General features: G+C 44.0%; 1 protein-coding gene across 2 annotated transcripts in view; it reads right to left on the bottom strand.

The window, feature by feature from the left end:
* MYO1A (myosin IA) overlaps positions 1-25,978 on the bottom strand; it is a 239,212-nt gene that overhangs the window by 115,610 nt on the left and 97,624 nt on the right. For both annotated transcript variants that reach the window (XM_069230771.1, XM_069230772.1), the window contains exons 9-11: positions 17,339-17,442; positions 13,035-13,182; positions 907-1,025 (exon numbers count right to left, since the gene is read on the bottom strand). In XM_069230771.1, the coding sequence (XP_069086872.1) occupies positions 907-1,025; positions 13,035-13,182; positions 17,339-17,442 (371 nt within the window). The remainder of the gene's footprint in view (positions 1-906; positions 1,026-13,034; positions 13,183-17,338; positions 17,443-25,978) is intronic.

The following is a 25,978-nucleotide window of genomic DNA, read 5'->3' on the forward strand; positions in this document are numbered from 1 at the left end:
CACCAGTTACATTACAAAGGGTAGCACTCATTTACTAGGTACAGGGGGGTTAACTGATGTGCCTAATATCACAGGATGTTGAGCCGACGCCGGGATTCGAACCTGGTTCCCCAGTTCAAAGTTGGCAGCCCTGAGAATAATACCACATCCTTTGCACTACCCCTTTTCTCTCAAGTTGATTAAAAAAAAAAGCATTGGCAAAGCGACTAGGTCTCACCTACTCAAGATCTATTGACTTTGTCATTTTTTTGTACTTCAGCAGCATGGTTTAAAGTAAATTTTGGAAAAGCACTATGAAGTGGTCAACGCTGGCTACATCATAGTATTTGTTTCAACCATGCTGCTGTACAACATGGCTAAAAAATGAACAAAGCCAATAGATATTGCATGCACAAGACCTACTGGCTTTGTCAATGCTTGTTATCTGTACTGGTTAATATTTACCAAGGGCTGTGCACTCACTCAGTGCTTTGCAACCGACAACATTCGTATGATTACAAAATAATCAAAAAAGATAACGACAATTAATACTGTAATATAGGGGGTATCAGCGGGGGAAACATTGAAAGTGTAGAGCGCTGCGTCATAGCAATCATGGACTGGGTTTAGGCCTATAACGCAAAAGCCACTAGATAAATTAAGTGTCTGGTTACAATGACTGACGTAGGCCAGGGAAGTGGTTAGTGTTCAGAGAACAAGGAATGTAGTGTTCTGGTCAAAAAGTCTTGCAGAAGAGGTACATTTTTGCAAAAAATTAAAAGGATTTTCGTAGAAAGGCTGAGATGTGTAAGGGTGTGGGGCAATTTCTGATGTAGGTGGAAAAAATAAAATAAAATAAAGGGTGGGAGCAGGTGGAGAGAGTTGAGGAGTTGGCAGATATGCAGTCAGAGTACCTCACAGTCTCACCTGTGTTGCATCCAGAGTGGTGGTCACCCTGTCAGTCTTAGTTTCCACGGTGCGGAAGCAGAGGGCATTCTCAAAGTTGTTCTGGTCCAGCCCCATTAATCCGCATACTTCCTGTAGGCCTGGGAGGGAAAAGCCGGAGTGAGCAGTGCGATAGACAGTCTATATGAAGCATGCACTTACAAGCAGGCACGGTACAATCTGTAGCTTCTGCATCCAGAGCTGGCCAGGAAGTCAGTACTGCGAACCTTATGGCCCCAGACACCACCCCTGCAGACTGTGGAGCATGAACATACTGCTGGCGGTCCGACATTCAGGTAAGTTCCTCAGACTAGACAGCGCATCTGACACTTTGAGCCTGGCCCTTTAATACATTTCAAATTGTGGACCCGCAGATTTACCAGTCTGTATGAACGAAAATCTCCGAATTTCAGGTATTCTCAAAGGTTTGCAGGAGTATTCTTGGAAACCCATGGCAATGACTATCATGATGAGGCCTGGAAAACTTTTAAATCCTGCCTGCTTACATGAGAAGGGCGTTCCATGTACGAAAATATTTAGTCTACAACTGCACTTGTACAAATGCCTTCATAAGATTTCAGATGCACTTTTTGAAATAATTGTCCTATTAGAAACCCTTTCTCTAATACCGCAACCCCCAAAATAATTCTGGGGGCGTGTCATGGCCATTCCCTTTCGCAGCGCTGGAGTAAATCTCAGATCGCGTCCATGGTGGAAATGGATTGGGAAACAGTGAATACTCTCGAACATGTATGTGTGCCACTGTGCAGAAACCTTTAGGGTATTCCTGAAACTCCCACCCCGAGCCTGGTAGTACATTTACTCACATGAAGTTTTTTGTGCGAATTCATCTTTTTTAACATTGGCAACCCCGCCTTGGGTGGATATCGAACGTGGCTTTGAACTCCAAAAATGCGACTTGCACATGTAAGCAACAATTACATGATCAATTCATTTATTGAATTGGGCCCCATATAGTGTAAAAATCAATCACATCAACTCCTAACATGAAAGATTCTTCATCTTTCTGAAGCGCAGAATCCAGATGAAATTAACTGGCAACAAAGTCTCCCTCTTGGAATATGGCATCTTAATTCATTGTTTAAAAGCTACACTAGAAAATATTTTAGGGATTTTCATGCAAAGTCTCAAAAGTATTTATGTATGAACTAATAGTTTCTAGGCATTTCTCACTTGCATGAAAACGACTAGGCGTCCTTTAAATGAAATTATTTGAGAGACAAGCCTGCATTAAATCTGACGCAACCAAAAATTCCCCTAGAAAGAAAGCACCTATCAGCTTTCTTGTGCTACCTACTACCTGTAAAACTGTCATCATGGAGGGAGGACTGAGAACTGCCTTTTAGATGCTTCCCTTTTAGTTAAGCCAGACCATTATTAAACTTTAGGCCAAAGCTACGTTGAAGGCAGCCAGTGAGCATGGGATAGGAAAGTCTTAAAATTACCAAGCAGAATGGCTGGTTTGGAGTGACAGCGTAGACAAAGTTGGCAAGTATTTGGCTAATATATGCATTGCTTTAGGTCTAGCATTCAGGACGTACTCCTTACTGAATAAAAATAGAGAAGTCCATGTGTCTGTCCTAGAGATCTCCTAGTTAGTGAAGTACCTTTGAAAAGCCTTGAAGTTTGCCTTTCTATGGGTTGATTTGTAACGCACTGGGAGAGGTAACTTTATGATCAGTGATGAAACTGTTCTTGGCCTTGATCATTTTATTATGGATGATAAACCCTTCAGAATGGGTCTTTCCTCATTATTGCTATGATTGTCGAATCTTAGAAATCCTGATGTACAGTTTCTTACCGGTAACTCCAGTTCTCTCATAGGGATATTTCTATGATAGTCATAAGCGCTGAATGGTTCTGCCCACCAGTAGACACCCTGGAGCACGTTTTCTAATATGTCTTTTTAGTGTTGATGTTCGCCTTTCTTCAGGAAGGCCTGCATAGTGACTTAAGAATATCATTATTCAGCCTAAAGGAATAGGCTACAGTGGCCAAAGTTCCTCATCTTGTTAATACAAAAAGGAAATAAACCAAGGAGGCATGCGCTCAGATGCATGAATATTTTGTAAAATAACAGAAAAAATCTTTCACAAACCCTTTTGTAATATAAGATAAGGATGAAGGAGTGCAGGGCAGCCCAGAGGCTGCCATTATAAAGGAAGAAAAAGGAGACTGTGTCTTTAGGAACACTGGGACGTCCAATATCCCATCATGCATAGTCAGAGGAGGCTACCTCAGTTCTTTTTCCCGGCTCCAGCTGACAGGACCCTGGGGCATTGAACTTAACATTTTTAGTTTTTTTCTTCGAAAATTCACTATAGATATCAGCCACAACAGCTTCACTCAATGTCTTTTTCCTTCTCCTGGATTTTGTCTTTTTCATACAGAAATTGGGGCATTTTTTTCTTCAAAAAATGTCTTATCTGTTTGTCAAGTGCCCTCACTGTGGTAGGAAAAAGGCCAAAACAGACTCCCATTATGTCTGTATCATCTGCCTGCCTTCATCACACCTTCCTGCCTCCTGTAATATTTGCAAGACATTTTCCAGGCGCACCCTGCGTAACAGGGAGAAGGGTTGCCTTCAAGGGAAAGAAGAGAGACGACGCCAGCAAGAATTCAGTGAGACCTCTGAGCGAGGGGAAGGTCAGTCTTCCACCAGAACTGTTTCTTCAGCCTCCAGTGGACGTGGAAGGTCTGAGAGGTGCTTCTCAGGGAGAAAACACTATTGGTACCGTTTAACATCGAGGAGATCGACGTCGAGAAGTGGTACAGCACTGACATGTTCGAGGCTGAAGACTGATTCGACATCGCACAACCGTTGTCACTCGATGTCAAGACACCACACAACATCGAAGAGTTCTATACATCGGCGTCTGATGTGGAGGAGTTCATCAATGTCGACAGATGATGGCTCGCCGTCGATGTGAAGGACATCAAGGCCTAAACTTCGACGTGGGAGATCGACGTCGAGGAATCGATCAACATCGATACCTAGACGCCGAGGGGAGAGGTCGACGTCGAAAGGTCCCTCGAAGTCAAGTAGACCACAAAAATCTTCAAAACGAAGGAGGATTTACTCTTCATTGGAGTTGCAGCATTCCAGAGATATTTCTCTTCCTCTGGTACTGGCTGAGTCATCTCCATCTCCTCCTCCTCACTCTTTGCCTCTGCGGGCTGCAACACTTGCTTCACAGCATTTGTCTTCTCAAGGAATTCTACTATCTTCGGTGCAGCTGGCCCCACTTCCGGCATCGGCGCTTCCACCTCCTCCACTGTCGCATGTGCCTAGTACTGGTCCAGCTCATAGGCTTCGAACAAACTCTAGGTCACTCAATCACTCCCATGATGGCGGTCATACATCTGGGAGGTCATCCACTAGTTCAAGGAAGTGACGTCATAGATGGCACCATAGGTCAAGATCGCAATCTCACCAATGCTACCATGGGGATACGTCCTCGTCCATCAGGGACTATTCGCCCACAATGTCGGGTTCTTCTCAGCCTCGTTGACAATATAACCACCTTTCAGGAGGCTCTTTTGCAAGGTGCGGCTAAGATGAATATACCAATGGCTGTTCCAATGCCATCCACCTCGTGATCTTTGAGACGCTCCATCAGCGCACAGCTTCGAGGCCTTTGTTCCTGATAGTGCCAAGTCTTCTTGAACCCGCCATGGACTTGTTTCTTACACCAGCTGTGGCTAAGTCAGCGCCTGCAAGGCTCTAGTAAAAACTTCACCATCTGGAGCAAAATCCGTTGTTCCTGCACCCCGACCCTCTGCCTGAGTCGGTGGTAATTCTGGCGTCCCACAAATCTCATGCCACATCCCCTTCTGCTACTTTTCTTCTACAGGCCGCAAAGTCTGTATTACCACAGCTACAGTCAACGCTGATGACTTTACATGGAAATCCCCTACAAGAGAAGAAAGGTTTTGTAATCCTTTTACAATATGAGTTTTAAAAAGATATTGTGAGCCTAATATGGAAATCGCAAACTACCTTATGATGATTAAATCTCTGTTTATACATATTACTACCTGCTGTCATAAAAATGGATGGTTCAAAGCCAAGGAATTGGCTCATTATGGTCAGGGAGGAAATTTTCTAAAATGGCTAAATGAAAATTCAAATACCACTGTAGTTCTAAGCTTCCTTTGTTCGAAAGAATGTTCCATAAGCCACCAGTGTGCCTGCTATTGAAACAAGCATCTGTAAGAGTCTTTTTTGTAAGCCTGACTGCCTATACAGTAACTTAGCTCGATTATCCATCTAACCGAATAATAAGTAAATTACTTGACATAGCTAGCAGGTCAACTCAGTAAATTACATTTCCCTCACCAGCATACAACTTCAAAAAACGCACTAGTAGCTTTTACACTGAAAATGTTTATCCAAAGCATCTGAAGAAAATCCAAGATAGACGCAAAATAGCTCAGACGGAGAAGCTTTTGCTCATCAAGACACATATGTTGAATTGCAGCAGTGGAAAGGAAATCCGAGTGAGCTAAATCTTTTTGAGAAAGGAAATGTGATTCAGGATGAAAATTCTGTGCTGTACAAAGAAGGAAAGAGTATTTGTAATTGAACGCCCTGGTTAGAAGGATCAGCAAGCTCAAAATAAACTGTTGGTTCACTTGGTAGACTAAGGGATGTGGACAAAAGGTGAACAGGAACTCCACCTATCATGTGATGAGGAACAAGTTCCCTCTGTATCTTGGATTCCTGTACATCCTACAGCTATTCTCTTTAAGAGGCTGAGCGCACAGCCCTATGGAAAGAACAGAACGCATCAGCACATTCAGAATTGAATAGCAGGGAGTGCTGCAATTCAGAATAAGAATTATTGGCAAAACTGTATGTGGGCCTCCTGTAGCAGAGGAAGAGCTGCAGGTCAAGATTAATGTGCATTAAAACTATGTTGGTCTTGGTACTGAAATAGCAGAAAATGGTATCGACAAATGACTGAAGACCTCTGTGACAATGTAAGGGTATCTTAATGCTAGATTCTCAGAGGAGCTGGATGTTTGAGGTGGGACAGGATGAGAACATGCAAAGACTGATAGCCGATATGGCAAACAAGCAGTAAGAACAAGAAAGACTGATAAAAAAACAACCACAGAGACAAGCAGCTCAAAAGAAAATGGATACTCTCTGGTGGAACAGCCAACACCATCAACATCTGGAGTGAACTGGCATGATAAGATGGTCACTAGATTATCAGAGACTTTTTCAGAGGTGGACCAAACAAAAAACAGAGGCGTCAAAGAAAAAGAAAAGACAATTGCAAGTGAAGAAAGTGAAGTGGTGAATATCTCAAAATATGAGTTATATGAAGAGGAAACTACAGTGCTACAAGAAAGATCGGCATATGTTCCCACACATTGCACAGCCAAACTTGAAGTGTAATGAGAATTGTTTAATTCATAAGGAGGATTAAATGATGATTATTCTTTATGCAACTAAAAGAAGAGATTACACAAAGAGACTAGGGTCAACCTACTGATAATTTCTAGCACCATCAACACTGAATCCAGCAATTGACAATGTAATGGTGCATCTCTCTGAGAAAATATAATGAAACACATTTCTTCTTTAATTTACCAGAAACACAACACTTAACCTGCCCAATAAGGACAAGCAAAGAGTTATTAGGTTATGATGAAACCAAAAGAATACTATTAGGAGAGCTGACAAATGCGGCACCATTGTGGTGATGGACACAGAGATGAATCAAAGGAAAATAAATGAGTAGCATACATGAAAATGGTTAGAGATCTGACTTTGCAATATGAAGTCATGTTACAAATACTTTTTCAGATAGAAGGGCTGAATATCAAAGAAAACAGACAGTGATTTGATACCATGTAATCCAAATGTACCACACATATATATCTACTTCTGTTAGAAATGGGGTCTCTAGTTGGCAGTCAGTTTGCACCCTGTCCAAGTAGTGACCCTCACTCTAGTCAGGATAAGGGAGATACCTGCTCAGGTAACCCCTGTTCACCCCCTTGGTAGCTTGGCACGAGCAGTCAGGCTTATCTCAGAAGCAATGTGTAAAGCATTTGCACATAACACACAGTAATAAGTGAAAACACTACAAAAGGACACCACACCAGTTTTAGAAAAATAGCCAATATTTATCTATATAAAACAAGACCAAATACGATAAAAATCCAACATACAGTAAGAAAAATATGAATTCTGCAAGATTTACTCAAAACTACAGTTCCTTGAAGTCGATAGCTCCACCTGGGGCTATTACGGCATCGTGATCAACAAAACCAACAGTTCAGGCCAGCCGGAGCGTTGCGGGCCAGCTACGGTGTCGGAGAAGACCCGCAAACAGTACCTTGATCCTCGCGGTGAGCTACGGAGAGCGGCGTCGCTGGCGTCGGTTCCGGAGTCGGTGCAGGAGTCGTCAGGCCCTTGAAGTCACACACCTCGGGGCTCGAACTCCGGGCTGATGAAGTCACGTGCGCTGGCGTGGATGGCGTCGGGGCTGCGGTGCGAAGCGGGACGATGCGACGTGCGGTGCCCACAGGTCACGGTGCATGCAGCGGCTCGGTGACGGCGTCCAGCGGCATAGGTGAGACCAGGGCTTTGGTGTGAAGCGGGGCAGTGCCATGTGCGGTGTCCACAGGTCACGGTGCAGGCAGCGGCGTCGTAGTTGCGGAAGCGCTATCGTCGGTAGGCCCAAGCCAGCAGTGCGGGACGGGACGGTGCTTTGTGACCCTCACGAGCAGTGTCCACAGGCCACGGTGCAGGCAAGGATGCCTGGTGACGACACTGGAGCTGATGGTGCTGGCGTCGGTGGACCGGGGCTGCGGCGCGGGATGGGACGGTGCTTTGTGCTCCTCACGAGTGGTGTCCACAGGCCACGGTGCAGGCAGTGGCACCGGTATCAGCAGGAGCGATGTCGTCGGGGATGCCCAAGCTGCGGTGTGAGCAGGTGACGCCAGAGTGCAGGGCCCACAGGTCGAGGTGCGAGCAGCGGCTCAGTGAAGTCGTCCGATGACGGCATCTGTGAGACCAGGGTCGCGGTGCGAAGCGGGGCAATGCGACTCTGTGCGGTGTCGGCTGGTCACAGTGCAGGCCAGTGGCGTCGTTGGCGGCGTCGCAGTGGTTTCTTCTCTTGAACAGCACAAAACGCACAGTTCCCAGTGCTGCAGGTCGAGGAAGCTGAAGTCTTTGGTGTCCCTGAGACTTTCAACAGGAGGCAAGTTCTACTCCAAGCCCTTGGAGAACTTTCTCAAGCAGGACACACAGCAAAGTTCACCTTTTGCACTCTTTTCAGGCAGAAGCAGCAACTGCAGGCCAGTCCAGCAAAGCAACACAGCAAAGGGACAGTACTCCTGTTTCAGCTCTTCAGCTCTTCTCCTGGGCAGAGGTTCCTCTTGATTCCAGAAAGATTCTAAAAATCTGGGGTTTCTTCTTATACCCAGTTCTGCCTTTGAAGTTGGCAAACTTCAAAGCAAAGTCTCAAGTGTTTGCAAGATCCTTCCTTGTCCAGGCCAGGCCCCAGACACTCACCAAGGAGTCGGAGACGGAATTGTGTGAGGGCAGGCACAGTCCAGGTGTGAGTGACCACTCCACCCCTCCCCTCCAGCACAGATGGCTAATCAAGATATGCAGGCTACACCCCAGCCCCCTTTGTGTCACTGTCTAGAGGAGAGGTGTGAACAGCCCAACTGTCAAACTGACCCAGACGGGGAATCCACAAACAGGCAGAGTCACAGAATGGATTAAGAAAGAAAATGCCTACTTTCTAAAGTGGCATTTTCAAACGCACAATCTTAAAATCAACTTTACTAAAAGATGTATTTTTAAATTGTGAGTTCAGACACACCAACCTCCACATGTCCATCCGCTCCCAAGGGGAATCTACACTTTAATCAGATTTAAAGGTAGCCCCCATGTTAACCTATGAGAGGGACAGGCCTTGCAACAGTGAAAAACGAATTTAGCAATATTTCACTGTCAGGACATATAAAACACATTACTATATGTCCTACCTTAACCATACACTGCACCCTGCCTTTGGGGCTACCTAGGGCCTACCTTAGGGGTGCCTTACATGTAAGAAAAGGGAAGGTTTAGGCCTGGCAAGTGGGTACACTTGCCAAGGCGAAGTTACAGTCAAAACTGCACACACAGACACTGCCATGGCAGGTCTGAGACATGATTACAGAGCTACTTATGCGGGTGGCTCACCCAGTGCTGCAGGCCCACTAGTAGCATTTGATTTACAGGCCCTGGGCACCTCTAGTGCACTTTACTAGGGACTTACCAGTAAATCAAATATGCCAATTATGGATAAACCAATCCACAGTACAATTTATATAGGGAGCACTTGCACTTTAGCACTGATTAGCAGTGGTAAAATGCGCAGAGACAATAAACCAGCAAAAACAGAGTCCAAAACCAGGAGGTCAGAAGGCAAAAAGACAGGGGAGACACGCCAAAAAGCTGCCAGGTCTAACAACTTCCAATGATATATAAAACATTCCTAAATTCCCCTTATCAGCCAATACTATTGGGAATCAATTTGATCTGGTAACCAATATCTAAATATCCAGGTACTATTTTCCAAACTTTGATCCAGAAAACATTGACTTTCCTTAGAGACACAGTGGTGTTTTTTAGACAGAATATATTTTGTCAAATCGAGAATGGATAGATCAGACAACAATGTATGGAAGATATATTGATGATATCTTTCTAATATGGAGTTGAGAGGAATCATCACTAACAAGTAAAAATAAATGAATGAAGTATATAGTCGTCTGAAGTTCATTACACACATAAGTCAAAAACAAGTACACTTTCTACATGTAGAAAGTAGTACCAAGGACAACAAAATCAACAGAAGTCTGTATAAGACACCAACATACTAGAATAACTTATTGCAATTTATATTGCGATACAACAGTTTTAAACCAGAACCTTTAGAAAACATCTACAAATCTCAACATATAGGATTACCTAAAACATCTTTACAGAGAGCTGCAAAAAAGTTGGGTACATGGATTGCAGTAAATTACTACAAACACAGAAAACAGTACTGAATGAAGCATATGGTGTAAGTTTGCAAATATTCTAAATCTAGTCATGAGATTAGATAAAACTTAAACATTAGACTATTTTAAAACAAGATGAGATCAGACACATATTTGAGAGCAAACCACTTCACACATATCAAAGGTCTGAAAATTTTAAAAACATGGTTATGTATACTAAACATGCAAATAAGGAAATAGTGCATTTGAGTAACAAACAAATGTATTTACCTTTATCTGCAATGTTCATATTTAAATAATATCATTCAGACTGATAAAATATGTATTTCTCATAATGGCTGTAAAATCCTCGTAAGATCATTAGAAGCATGCAATTAAAAAAAAAATATATTTTTATTCAAATATCTCTACAGCAAAGCTCCAGGGGGTTGAGCATAAAAACGTAATTTAAACTGTCAATAAAAAGATCTTGATAACAAGAGTTTCACAATAATTCAAATCAGATCCGATTACATGTATTGGAGGTAGTCTTGATAATACAAGTGTTATACCTGTCGGCCGTAGGGTGGTCTTCCCCCAAAGTTTTTGCTTGCTTTCCTCCATCTTGCCTGGATTTTTGCTCTGTTGGGTTTAGGATTCTGGGCACTTTACCACTGCTAACCAGTGCTAAAGTGCATGTGCTCACTCCCCTAAATATGGTTTGTTTGGCATATACATGATTGGCACATTTAATGTCCGTGTAAGTCCCTTGCAGAGTGGTATACCATGTACCCAGGTCCTGTACATTAAGAGCTACCAGCGGGCCTGCAGCACTGATTGGGCCACCCACTTAAGTGGTACCTTAAAACTTGTCCCAGGCCTGCCATTACAGCCTGTAGCAGTGTCCCACCTCCATGTCGACTTGGTAATTAAAACCCCCTTACCAAGCATTAAACTCCCCTTTTATTACATATGTCACCCCTAAGGTAGGCCCTGAGTAGCCCGTTAGGCAGGGTGCTGTGTTATTAAAAGGTAGGACATGTACTTTTTAGTTTTACATGTCCTAGCAGTGGAAAACCTCCCAAATTAGTTTCTCACTACTGAGAGGCCTACCCCTCCATAGGGCAATATTGGGGATTCCTTATTAAAATTAATAAATTAAGATTCCTAAGCCAGAGGTGGTAGATATGTCATGTTTGGTACCTATGAACTTGTAATGATAAACCCTCTTTAATGGTATAGTCAGATGTATCATCACAAGTTTGAAAATGCCACTTTGAAATTTTCCTGCCCTAAGCTCTCTCTGCCTGTAACCTGCCCTAGGTCACATGATTAGGCGTAACTGACAGTTGGGCAGTTGGCACTTTGTGAATTAACCCCAGACAGGCACAGAATAGGGGGATTAGCAGAGCCTAAATGGCCAATTAACTGACTTGATGGGGGCGGAGCTAAGCACAGCCCCACTTGCAACTAATTAGGCTGGGCTCTGCCCCCACACAATAGGCTTAACAACCCTGTATTGTCAGTGCACCTAGCTAGGAGCCAGGGAAAGTAAAGTAGGAAATTCCTAGAATTTCAGAGAAACCTCCCAATTTGTAGGAGCTGTGCACGAGGGTATGAAAAGAGCACTCTCAAATCTGCTCCTCAGTTCACTACTGGACCTGTGCAAGGACTCTCAGAGGACTGCCTGCTGCTGTGACCTGCTGTGCACTCTGCCAGACTGCTGCTGTACCTGGAAGGACTGCTTTTCTGCCTGGATCCTGCTTGGGACCTTCAGAGACCAGCCCTGCTGCAGAGCCCTGCATCGCCACCTACACCCAGGACTCTAGAAGTGACTCCAAGAGCTACTTCAGCCACAGGGACATAACAGGCTCCAGCCACCTTAACCTGCACTTGGGCCCAGCCTGAGGTAGTCTTGCACCCCCAAAAGGTCTCCCTCCACTGGACCCTTGATTGTCGGGCTAAAGGTGCGCAGGTGGCCATTTTCTGATACTGCGGACTTGCTATTTTGACCCTTAAACTTTAAAAATTTAGAACTCTGGTTCTACTTATTGGATTGTCATGGTTTTGGTGTCAAATAATTTATTAAAATTGTCTCTATGTTTCTAAATTGGTTTGGGATTTTTATTGTGTTGTGTTTTCACTGTGTTTCTATTTGTGTACTGCATAAATACTTAACATATTGCTTCTAATTTTAGCTTGACTGCTTTTTGTGCCTAGCTACCCAGGGTTAAGCACAGGTTAATTTAGTGACTTTTTGGGGTTCACCCTGCAAGGAATTGTGGCTGTTGCTTGACCATGGTTCACACCCCAGACAACCAAAAACCAAATTTCTCACACAAAAAATGTGACAAAGACAAACATTTATCAGCTGAGAAGTATGATGGGCTGAAAAGTTAAAATAAAATGAAATGAAAATTGATTTTTAGTGTGTTTTGTAATAGGTCTGTAATGATTCACAAAAAAATAGTTTTTTGATTTTTAGTTCTATTGGTGTTTCAAGATGTTAAAGAGTATAACAGACATGGAGAATGGACTTGTAGAAGGGACACTGGCACAGAGTAGGTGGAGACCTGGAGTTAAGGGCTCACAGTGTATAATGGCAGAATGCTGATCACAGAAATTAATCTATCTAATTGTTGATAATATCACCAAGTAGAAACTGTTATGTTTAGTTTAAAACTCAATAAGTAATGTTATACGAAATATTCTTTATATTTGAAATTAAAAGACTGATTTCCACATTAGCAGGTATCGCACCTGAAGAAGAGTATCAACTTGAAATGCAATGGGTAAATGAAACTATTAATTACGAAGAGATTTGAATTCAATATTACACAGAACTATTTTCAAGGTGTTTATTGAGAAAGACACAGTTAAAAAAATATTTTTTAATCAAAGTGACAAACACTGAGAGCTATGTGTGGGGGCTATCAACACTGCATTATCTGTGAACACTGGAAGAAATGTGTGGAGTGGGCAAGAGAATGCTGGGATGGTTCAAAATCGAAGCAACAGCCATGGATACTCAGGTGAGTAGGTTATAACCTGGGTTACTACTGAATAAGGGTTGTGCAACAGCCACTGACCTTTTGACTCAACAATATAGCTGGAACTCATGCCATTAGCCTGGAACTTGCCCTTGAGCTCAATGTTGCCCAACTTCAAGATGACGGCCACCACCTGCAGGAGCGAGGTCACCTCCTCATCCGTGAACCCGATGATATCCATGGCTTTCTGCAGGGCACAGAGATTATGATTTTTCTTTAAATAAGATTTTCATCTGGTTTTCATTAAGTAGTGCATGTAACTGTGAAATATTTTCCAGAAAATGCTGCAAAAAATTAGATTTAATTTTTTTTTCTGCATTTAATAATATTTTTATGTCATGCACACAAGGCTCAAGAGCAACAGAGTCCTTCAGAGTGAAAACTTTGCAGACCAAGACAACATTGGCAATAGCATGAGCAGCATAAAAGACCACAGTCTATATCTAATCACAAATATTTTACAAATATATGTGGGATCCAACAAAAGATTACCTTGAGCAGAAGACATACACTGTACAATAACCACAGTAGGAGTTAATCTACATGCACAGTGCTATTTCAGATGAAATAAAACACCGTCATTGCACATGAAGTATGGACAGCTGTCATAGGAGCACAACTCCTCACCTGGTGGACTACGATTGCACTATTTTTAAGGAGTTTAAAGTTCATACTCCTCCCCTGAATGCCAGCTGCTACTGTTGAGGACACAACATCCTACAGAAGCAGCATATAGATTCAAGGACAAAGCTGATTCTTCCTTACAACAAAAGCTTCCCCTCACCGGTGAAGCCCAATCAGGATAAAACTATTTTTATTATTGTTATTTTTATATTATTACTAACTGTTTTATATGGCACTTCATAACAGTTTTTTGCATTTTGTAAGCACCGTGAACAATAAATGTTAAATTACCAGAATAATTGACAATCAAAGGGTTGTTTGTGCTTCCCTGCAGGGACACTGTGGGTCAGGATTGCTCCTTGGGAGAAGGGGGCAAACATAACCTAAATATGGTCAGTCCCTTTCTCTAATGCTAGGGGCAATCTACAAAAACAATAAAAATGGAGAAACTGGAGCGATTTTTTGTGGTTAGAAGTTGTGTTTCAAGCATTTTAATCCACAAAATCTTTTTGTTCTCTGTGTAGAAATAGCTATGAAACCTGATAAAAGAGAATCTGATGAATTACTGAGAAACCATTCACCGCAGACAACAGGCGATAGTCTATCTATAGAAGCTGTACTGAAACTACAGTCACTGTCAACTTTATAAGGACGAATACATGGCACCTACTGGTCCAGGGATACCACAAAAAGATCAACAAAAATAACACTGGTACCCATGGAAAGAGTAGACACCATACTCTTCAGAAAGGCCCTCTTTCTGAAAGATAAGACACCAAACCCTGGAGAGGCTGGTTTCAGACGTTTCACTGAAACACCACAACACCCTTTTCATTTAGTAAACACAGTTCAACTGCCTGCGTTTCCATCTTCACCACGTTAAATTTGGCTGACAACTGGTTAATGGAGCCCCCAACCCCATTACCCCCAGGAGGCGCCATCATGGTCTGCTTGTGTGGAACAACCTGCCATATACATTATATTATGCCAGGGGGTATTTGTTAATCGCATGTACATTGTAGTTTCTTGACACTGTTTACCAGGGTTCAGATGGATATATAGTGTGTGATGGAAAATTATGAGGGAAAGAGAAAGGTCTGAAAAGAGGGAGAGAAGGTTCTGAGTGATGAGAATTCAGAAGGTCATTCTAGGTTTTAGCAGGAGATGCAGAAAAAGCACCATCGCCAAAACAGGGAGTTTTGGATTTCAGAACTTTGAGCAGAAATTGTGCATTGGACCTTGTGTTTTTGTGCTATTCAAATTTTAATGCTATGATGTCTGGTGAAGATTGATAAATTGCTCGGTGGACATCATGGCCGTATACAAAATCATTTGGCGCACAAGCAGCCAGTGTAGATGTTTAAGGTAGGGAAAGATGTGTTGGTGCTTAGAAGCACCACAGGTCATGTGAGCAGCAGCATTCTTTATCATTTGTAACTGATTGAGAGTTTTTTAGCGGCGCTGAGAAAAATGGGAATGAACCAGAAAAACACCCACTGAGAGGGACACTAGTATGTCCACTGTAAGAGAAGAATCACTTTGTATAGCAACCCGAATGACAATACACCATATGGTAAATTACTCTAATATCGGACCAAGGTGGATAAATCCATGGCACCCACTGGTTTGTTAATACCACAATAAAACCAATAGAAATAACATTGGCACCTATGGAAAAAGTAGACATTATACTCTTCAGAAAGTCCCACCCTCCGAAAGATGAGACACTAAACCCTAAAGAGGGGTTTCTTAGACTTTTCACTAAAGCACCATAAGTCTATTTTCCTCTAACAACCCAAGATCAACAATGGTATGATCCCACTGGCTTTGTTTTCATCTTCACTTCATTGTGTTACTTTTCTCTGACTAGTGGAAAGAGATTGTTAATACTCTTTGGAAGAGATTATTCTGCAAAATTTCCATTACGTTATGGCCCACAATGAGCAGTAGTTTTATGGACTAGCTATGTCTTCGGGGTTTGAGGCCCCTGTTATGGCCCGATATATTGGTACCTTATCGATATGCTTGAAAGCACGATTTTTCATAGTCTGTTGTGACCGGCATTATTTTTTATTCAGATGATGGTCCTACAGAATTACTGTAATAGGCCCAAAACATTAAGAGTGTCCAAGAAGGGGCCGTTCCATGAAAAACAACAAACCTTTGTTCCTCTCTGGACTGTAATACGAGGAACATTGTTTAGGCCTGTCATGGCTCGTTTTATGTTTTGTCTTATATGTTATATGTTATATGTTGAATATAAGCAGGTGGGTGCCTAAGTTTTATGAATGTACAACCCTGGTCATGCGATAACAAACATCACTAAATAGATTATGTTCCTTCTGAGATATTTTTGATTAAATGTGGCCCCAGAGGAATTTTCTTTTTTGTGATTACTATCTACCCGGCCCCTTGAGCAATTGAGTAAACTCTATCTCTTTGTGTAAATGTATATTTCTTTAGCACACCTAGACTACATGCAAAACCCATCAGTCTAGAGCAAGACAGTGATGTGTCTGTCTACATGTTTTAGGGAGAATAAGAGTTACCAGTCTATTTTTCAGAAAATCTATTTATATAAATTGTGAATATTAACAGGCAGAGGACACACTGCCTTACACCATGCCTCCATGTCACTGCCCATGAAGCCTCTCCATGTCACGATAGGCACAAGAGAGCACCCCAGCGAAGCATTGGACACTACTACAAGCAGCCGGTAGCCCTTTTGAATGGATTTGAAAAGTTAATTAATGCATAAATCTGTGGCAAGGTCTGAGTTTTAAGAGCTTTCTCTGTCATCCCAGATAAAGCTTCTTTCCTCTTAGTATACCCCCTGGACCATTACTTAAAAACAGCACCCATCAGGATTAGCCTAAATACTAATAGCAATATTGAAGATCACCACTTTGAAAAAGCTCCCTAGTAATCATTCACCAACTTAACAGGGCCTAATACCGCCACTTTTACCAGCTACAATGAAAGCCAAAACTGCCAAACAGCTGTGGAGTGCCTCTGTACTGACTGAATAATCAAGCCCTTGCTCACCATCCTCATATAGGGTGACAGCATACTCCAGCCAAACTTTCTTAGTAACAGGGATGCATGTCAATTCCAAAATACAAGGAACAGCAGAAATGGAACAAACCGATTCACCCCTCAAAAATATCAGAGGATTAACCTATCTGAAGATCTTTAGCGCCTCAACAGCCTCCTGTTTTCTGCTGAGCGGCTAAGGCAAGATCAAGGAATGGCAACTACCAGAATTAAAGTGGGGTCTTGGATCCTTGCTTGATTTATGCATTTGATGCTGTTGTCATAACACTGGAGGCCAGAGGTAGCATGTGTAGTGTAGTGTAGTGTAGGGGTAGCTGCTGCTACGCATAGGTACTTCTGCTTAACTGTAAATGACATCCACAGCTATAGGGCTATCTTGCTGTATTTTCACCCAGTCCTCACTGCTGTATATCTCCAGATTTTCACATGCTCCCTGGCACTGATATGTCCCCGCATATAGTGACAGGGAAGTTGGAAATCCTCACCATATCAAGGCATCATCTGGGAATTACACATATGCATTTCAAGAAGGATATCAGGCCCAATGGACCAAATGACATCCCCTCTGCACCATCTACTCCATCAGTTAATCTCTGGTGTTCTGGTATTGAATTGTTGGGGATAGAGGTTTTCTAACCCTCCCATCGATCTATTAGCTCCCTTACCTCAACTTCGCGGAACTTCTCAGCGTCATCCACCCCTTCCAGGCTATGAGACATCTTGTTGAGGTAGGTGTATTTACTGCAGTCTGGGTCCAGCTTCAGTTTTTCTATTGAGGAGGAAGACATGATGCATAAGTACTTCTTTAGTCCATGAACCATGGAGGACTTTCATCCTCATTTTTGAGTGAGAGCAGTGGGGTCAAGAATTGCCTGCTCTAGTCCTACAACTTTAAAATCATGCCTCAGTGAACTGAAAAAACATACCTCACTTATAACTCAGTATATCTTGGTGATGCACCACTATGCCTAAACCTGAAGATATGCACTTATTCCTTGACCAAATCAAGCAGCATTTGGCACTTCCATAATCTAAACAAATACTTTTGTGGCTGAGCATATTCTTCAGCCTGTTAAAGCTTAGAGAGTACTGACTAAATTAGACAGCCTGTGTCTCATGAGGGCTTCCTCTAACCCCTTAAGCAACCTTGCAGGCTGAGGGTGCTTTGGTAAATATGTTTAATGTATATATTTATTTGTGCATTTAGTTGATCTCAGAAGTCCCTACCACTACAGTGCACTCACTGCATTGGTGTCTGTCAAATTTAACGTTTATGTTGATAGTGGTTAGAGGCTTGCTGAATACGTGTTTCTGATACACAAGTACGTCAGTTAATATTTACAGAGCACAAATCTACCTTCAAAACAGTGGAGTGCTGTACAAATAAGCATTTGCAATGCAATGTGTCTCGCATATGCTCAGACTTTTGGTGACACATAAAATGAAAATGAAAAGTAATACAGTTTTACATAAGCAAGCCGATTTAACGTGGCACCTCATGAGCGTGAAGGAGCACACAAAATGAAACAGAAGTTCGCTTGCACTCAAACGTATTGGCAAATGTGCAGTGAGATTGCGCTATGTAGGAAATAAAAAGAAAAAGTAGCCCAGAAACCATGCTGAAAACATGGAGCCTCGTATGACTGTACACCAGCTTTATTCGGTCAGCAGACCATCAAAGCAATACAATACAAAGATAAGCAGTCGTCATACATAAAACAATACAAATCTACCATGAACCAAATCTAAAAATAATAAAATCATAAAATCCCTGGTTATCCAGACTTAAAAATCAATTAAGATCATTGTTTATATAAAAATTACGTATACGCCAAGCCGCTACTAAAAACTTGCTTACTGCATAAATTAACACATTGGAATTGTGACTTTTTAAAATCCTCAGGGCTAGGTCACATTTTCTTATCTTCAATTCCTGGCAAATTTTCCGAATCCATTTAGACCTTGGAACTGAGTAAGCAGGACAAAAAAACATAAAATGTTCTACTGTTTCAGGGGAATTGTCACACACAGGGCAAATGTCAGAAGTGGTGTTGGATCCCCATCTGCTCGTCAAGGTCATCAATGGTAATGTTCCAAAACGGAATCTGGCATACAATCCTTTGCCTAGAAGGTCAGGTATTATATCTAAGTATGGTTCGAACTCTGGGTACCATTTAAAATCAATAAAAAGATTAGTTAGACGACCATTGAGTTTGTGAGAAATGTAATTGTTCCGTATATAAGAACATGGAGCCTCGTATGTTTTCAGCAGTTGGCCGTGCGCTCGAGGAGGGCTAAACACTGGAAAAGACATGACACATGCATGCCTTTCAAAAATAAAATCAAGCGATTTTAAAAAAAAAGGCCACAAACCAACAAAACTGATGGGCGTGCGGTGGGCATGGTTAAAAGCCCACAGAGAGATTACAGCAGGTTAGAGTGCTTGACCCTAAAAACAATGTGGATCTCCCTAGACAAACTCATATACGCCTACTGCACCACTGAATGGTTAAAGGCCATGAAGGAGGAAATTATCCATATGCCATGTTGGAGATTGACAACTCATAACGACTGTTGTGTGAGCTGATCCAAAATGTGAATGACAGTTGTAACAAGCAATGGCTGAAAGGGGTGACCCATAGCTCTTCCCTGTCTATTGTGTATTGATGCCACAAGTTCTAGCATTATACTAAGCAATCTCTAGACCGACCTAAAAATGGGGAGAATGCTTTGACAGGGATTTCCAGTTAGATTTTATTTTAGATTCCTTTCATTGTTCTAAGATTTCTGATTGCAATCTCTCTTTGCTTTCTTTCTCCCGTTCGGTTACGTTACATTATATGCTGTTATGCCATTTTTGGATAGCACCTGCTCAACCAATATTTACAACTGGGTGGAGAGTGTTTGTAGTTGAAGGTTCAACAACAGGTGAATACTCTGTGAAAAGGGGTGGCGATAGGCATGCCCGTATCCAATGAGTACATTTGGTGTGCAAAGACTGCGGGGTTTTCTCTACATATGTTATAATTATGCGGCTTTTACAAGCTGCTGTTTAAACTTGTATGGAAATAATATATGTTTGGGTTGTCTCTCTGTGATGCATCAACTGGGGGTGCAGGGCTTCTGGCACTGTGTAGTGGTGGGTGGCGTAGGTTGCCTGTACCTGTTAAGTAGTTCTCTGGCTGAACCCTGGGCTTGAATAGATGGAACTCAGTCCAGTGTCCCAAAGTATTGGTTCTCATTTTCCAATCCTTGCTGAAGTTTGCTCGGACTGATATGGTATAATTTTTTGAGGGTTATCCCTGTTACTTCTTCAATCTTCCTTCCTCTCCTAGAATCCCTTACCTTGCCCCCACGTTAATTCCTCTGTGAATGACCAGTCAGTGAGGCGTGTTGTCCATTAGGTCTTTCGAGGATGGAGGGAAAGATTAATTAAGCTAACATTTTTGTCCTCCAAAACTAGGTTTCGTCAGTTCCTGGCCAGTGAGTGTTTCCCTCTGCTTCCTTGTTCAGCTGTGCTTTACTGTCTTCTTTCCTCCCCTTTGGCGTAACTTAATCCTTTCTCTTTCCTCTTTCTTTTTAGATCTGGCTTAGAGACAGCATTGACTGTCTCACCAGCCTCATGTATAAAAAAAGAAATCACAAAAATAAACACATATATATATATATATATATATATGTATATATATATATATATATATATATATATATATATATATTTCCCATTGGAGAAACAAAGGTTACAGGGACGTTCTAGTTAGGTTGACATTTTACCCATACAAAACCATAGAAATTCAGCAATTATAGTTATACTTATAGTTATACTTATGTTAAGAAACTATAACTCGTTGCCTAAAACTACTTTCTGCATGAGTTATAGTTTCTAAACATAAGTATTATTATAATTGCTGAATTTCTATGGTTTTGCATGGGTAAAACGTCAACATAACTATAATGTCCCTGTAAGCTTTGTTTTTTTCAGTGAATTTTCGTTTTTTTTAACACACATGTTAATATTTCCGTCAGGTTGCAGCCAGCCGATCAGGGCCTTGCTTTTCCCCAGGATCCGAGAATCCAGTGATAGGCCGTAACTTTCGTAAACTTTCTGTACCAGGATCTAGATTTCTGCTAGTTGCGCGGGGGCGATTGCAGCTCCCCTTTGTGCTACGCCGGAGCCCCGAGCCATTGGTAGGGGTGATCGCGCTTTGGAGTTCGAGCGCCGGCGCAGCGGGCGCCAGCCATCAGGAGAGCACAAATACACGCAGGGCGGCGGGGGCGCCCGGGCCCGAGAGCTCGCTACCCCTGGAGGGGCCGGCGTCTCGGCACCTCCGGCGTGGAATTCAACACCAGGATACTTCGATCGGGGACCGGGCGGAGCCGCCCGCCCGGGGCCCCGGGATCCTGAACTCGGCGATTAAAAGGTGAAAACAGGAGCGCCGAGCAACGCGCACGCTGCATTATTGTATAGCATCAAGGATCCCCTGCAGACCGGAGAAAACAGCGCCGGGGCAGGAGAGATTGCCTCGCTGGAGATATCAACCCCCCCCCGCCGCCCACACTACAAACTAACCTCTAAAAGAACGGCGGTAAAAGGGGTCTTGGAAGGGCTGCTGCGTCCCGTGAAAGCAACAAATAGCGCGCCCCGGCCTGCGCCCCCCTCTTTTCCTCTGCTGCCTCCCTCTCTCCCCCTCCGTGTTCTCGGCCTCGCCCATGGGTGACAGTGCAAATAATTCTCGTTAATACTGGCAACTCCCCCCCCCACCCCCCGGGACACAAGACTTGGGTGAATGAGAGGGGCAGAGGTGAAATAGGCAGATACAAGGAGCAGTAGAGGCTGCCCCAGACCGCACTGGACAGCCCGCCCCCCCAAGCTGCATTAAGGGCCCTGCAACCTGGCAGTACAGGTGCCCACCCTTGAAGGTTACTCACACCGGCATATTGTTTTCCGGGCATCTACGCCCCTGCAGGATATTAGGTACTCATCGGGCCCACTACCGCCACCCTGCGCCGCAATAAGTCTGGAATACAACTTGGCCGGGGTACCCCCCACATCACCCTGTGGGCAGATGGGAGCAAGTCCTAGAAAGCCAAGAATACATACAAGGCTAGGTTAAAGCCCATCCCTCCCTACGAAGGATCTGCGATAATACGGACAGGAGCATTGAAAGAGACAAAAAAGCGGCCAGCTGTTAAACAACCTCCAGAAAAACCCCGACACATCCCGATAGATCTTCTTCGGACGTACACTATGGCTGGTAGGCTCAAGTCAACTAAGAATCAAGACCGCACAGGGCACGCAGCAGCGCCCACTGACCAACAAACAACCCCGGCCCTACAATCTCTTGAGAGCACACTCATGACCCAATCTGCGCAACTAGAGAAGGTACTACAGGCGATCATGGACACTAAAATGTCCTTGGAAAATAGAATAGATGTGGTTTCGCAAGACCTGAACTTACTCAGGGTGGACCATCGCAAACTGTCAGAAAGAGTTAAGGCGGCGGAGGAGGGGTTGGCTGAACTGGCCCCCACGGCTCAGGACAACCAGAAACAGATTCAACGCTTGGACGCGGAGCTGAAGGCACTATGGAGCAGGGCGGAAGAGGCCGAAAGCAGATCTCGCCGAAACAATATCCGATTCCTGGGGATCCCCGAAAGCATACAGCAACAAAGTATGGAAATAACTTTGGAACAATGGCTAATTAAAGAGGTGCTAAGCGGGGCTCCATCTAAGTACTTTACAGTCGAAAGGGTACACAGAATCCCGGGTAGGTCCCCGCAACCCGGGCTTCCCCCCAGGCCACTGATCGCCAGATTCTTAAACTTCCGGGACCGAGATGCAATCCTACAACAGTTTCGTAACAAAGGTCCATACAAACTCGAGGAAGCAACCATCAACGCTTATCCAGATTTCACTCAAGAGGTGCAAAGAAAACGTAACTCTTATGTAAAGGTTAAACAAAAACTGCGTGAACATGGTTTTAAATATGCTCTACTGTTCCCAGCCAAACTGAGAGTGATATCAGAAGACCGCACGCATATATTCACGTCCCCTGAAGACGCCTGGACATGGCTACACGCTAAAGGATTAGCGCACACGTGCGACGAAGCGGGAGGGGGAGAAGAGTGGTCGCTCTCGACGTCAAGGAAGCGATCTAAGAGGCGCACCAAGGTTCAACCATCTGCTCAACAAGCAGCGGAGGAAAGAGCAAAAGTTCTGAAGGAAACGCCCCGGCTGACACAAAATAACTTTGACCTGATAAGGGTGACCCCTGAGATTACTTTAGACTCCGACACGGCCAGCTCTGTCTCTACTACTACCGGGGATCCGTCGGGACCAAGGCTCACCCCCAGAACAGCGGACGACCTTTGACCTTGACTTATAGCATTTAAACCGCTTCAGAACTTGGAGGATACATGCTGGCTGACGTGGTGGATCCCAAGATGTCGCAGGATCCTGAAACAAGAACAACCACTTAAACAAAGTGTATCTTTTGAACAGACATGGGGATGCCCCGGCGGGGCCACGCCGGGGGGGGGGGAGGGGTGATCGGCTGGGGGGGGAGCGGGGGGATTACATCACACGCCTCGGGGGCACACACAAACAATTGCAGACATAGTCTGCGGTCTGTTGTGAGCCCTACAAATGAGCCGCATCAGTCCGTCATGTTATTACCACCACGGATATCCAGAAGGATACAGGTTTTTCTACATATATACGAGTTAGGTAGTTTTACATTAGTTGTTAGAAGAGTGGGGGATTCAATTGGGGGGAGGGTAGTTCTATGTCAGTTAACTTGCACACCTTAGTCACATTTCAAATATGTGAAACTACTGCGAAATGCGAATGTGACAGCCCGCGCTACCACAGGAGCAGCAAGAGGAAGGCTCGCAGACCAAAGCGGTGGCAAAAGGTCAGGTTCACCTCATAACCCCTCATGGCACCACAATTTAAACGCAACAGTAACAAATATGATATAATAACATGGAACGTGAGGGGAATGGGCATACCGAGTAAGAGATCTCAAATCTATGCACGCCTTAAGCGACAGGGAACACACATCGCTATTCTTCAAGAGACACACTTAATGGAATCAGATTTGCGGGAGTTGCGCGCGAAATGGGGAAGACAACTAGTAGGCACGACATATTCATAATTCGCAAGGGGAGTTTTGATCTGGATCGCAGGAGGGGTCCCATTTCACCAATCGGCATATAATATAGACCCAGGGGGTAGATTCGTAGTGGTGGAAGGCCAGCTAGACGGCAAACAACTTTCAGTGGTGGGCATATATGCCCCAAACGGCGGCACAGCGGGATTCCTGGGCACACGCACACCATCATTATGAGCAAACCCATCAGCCCCGGCTATTTGGGGGGGGGAACTTTAATAGTATGCCAGACTCTGAGCTGGATAGATCTGGCCTGCAAGGGGGTCCGAAGATGAAAAGGAGCAACATAAGCCCATTGCAACAATGGGCGGGTGACATGAGACTACACGATATTTGGCGCATAAGACACCCCCACCAGAGGGAATATTCATTTTATTCTCCCCCGCATTAAACATACACCAGAATAGATATAATATGGGGCACACAGGACATATCCGACCTGATAAACGGCTCAGAATACCTAGCAAAGACACTGTCAGACCACTCACCGCTGAGAGTAACATTGAACTGGGGCAGGAGCCAACAGGGGATCTCCACTTTGCGCCTACAAGTAGAAGCGCTTCAAGACCCGGCATTTGTGGACACATTGAGCACCACATTACGCCAGTACTGGGAAACAAATGACCTCACAGCAAACTCACGGGAGATGGAGTGGGACGCCCACAAAGCGGTGGTGAGAGGCCAGTGTATCTCCGCAAGCTGGGTAGTGAGGCGCACTCTGAATGTCGAAATCGCTAAACTAGAAAAGGAACTAAGAATAGCGGAAATAGCAGTATCAAGGGGGGAAACCCCATACACAGCACTAACGACAGCCCGCACAAAATATAACGAAGCAGATAGCAGACTTCGGTGCCATGATTACAGTTATCATTTAACGCGTTTGCAATCGGAGGGTGACAGATCAGGGAAAATGCTGGCATGGCTACTGCGGGAAGACAGACAACATTCCCCCATCGGTGCTATCAGGATTGACAAGCACACCACGGCTACCACACAAATAGAGATAAATCGAACGTTCAAAGAATATTAAGGAAATTTATACTCCAAACGTACCTCATGCACAGCTACACAACTGGAGTCTTTCTTGGGAGGCTCCCTCCTACCGCATTTATCCCAGACGGACATGGAAACATTGGAAGCTCCTCTTACAACAGGGGAGATAGAGTTAGCCACAGCGCAGATGCCCAGGAATAAATCGCCGGGCATAGATGGTCTCCCAATAGAATATTATTCTGCATACACGGCGCGCCTGAAGTCCCAATTACTGAGAGTATTCGAGGAGGCGTGGGCTACTGAACTTTTGCCCCCCTCTCAGAGGGAGGCCTTGATAGTGGTACTTCCCAAATCGGGGCGGGATCCCACGGATGTCAAATCTTATAGACCACTCTCGCTACTAAATTTAGATTGCAAAATATTGGGTAAAATACTGGCCAATAGACTCGCCCCCATTATACATAACTTAATACATAAAGATCAAAATGGATTTATCCCAAAGCGCAACACCTTCCTAAACATCCGCAGGCTCCTGAGCGTAGTAGGAGACGCTCCCCCAGATGCATATGATGAAATGGTGCTCTCACTGGATATAGAAAAGGCGTTCGACACATTGGAGTGGGACTTCCTTCTGGCCACAATGAGTCAGATGGGAATAGGCCCTAATTATCTGCGTTGGGTCCGCACACTATACTCAAACCCAAGTGCTAGAGTGAAAATGGGGGGAGTGATATCTGATAGCTTTCCAATATCTAGGGGCACGAGGCAGGGCTGTCCCCTTTCCCCATTACTATTCGCTATAGCCATGGAGCCGTTAGCGGCTAAAATACGATCCATGGCAAGCGATTTGGGTATACTCAGGAATGGAACACACCACGTAATATCGTTATATGCGGATGACACCCTAATATACACCCGGAAGGGCACGGAGACACTGCCTTCCATAATGTCACTACTAGACGAGTTTGGATTGATGTCTGGCCTAGCAGTAAACTGGGATAAATCATGTGCGTTCCCACTGATCAGATGGCCCCCAGGGAAACAAGAAGAGGCCCCGAGAGGGCGCCTAAAATGGTGCTTCGAAACATTTAAATATCTCGGGGTTCACATATATCACAGCACAGAGGACCTCAGAGACGG

This window comes from Pleurodeles waltl, chromosome 4_2 (genome assembly GCF_031143425.1).
Source record: "Pleurodeles waltl isolate 20211129_DDA chromosome 4_2, aPleWal1.hap1.20221129, whole genome shotgun sequence".
NCBI lineage: Eukaryota > Metazoa > Chordata > Amphibia > Caudata > Salamandridae > Pleurodeles > Pleurodeles waltl.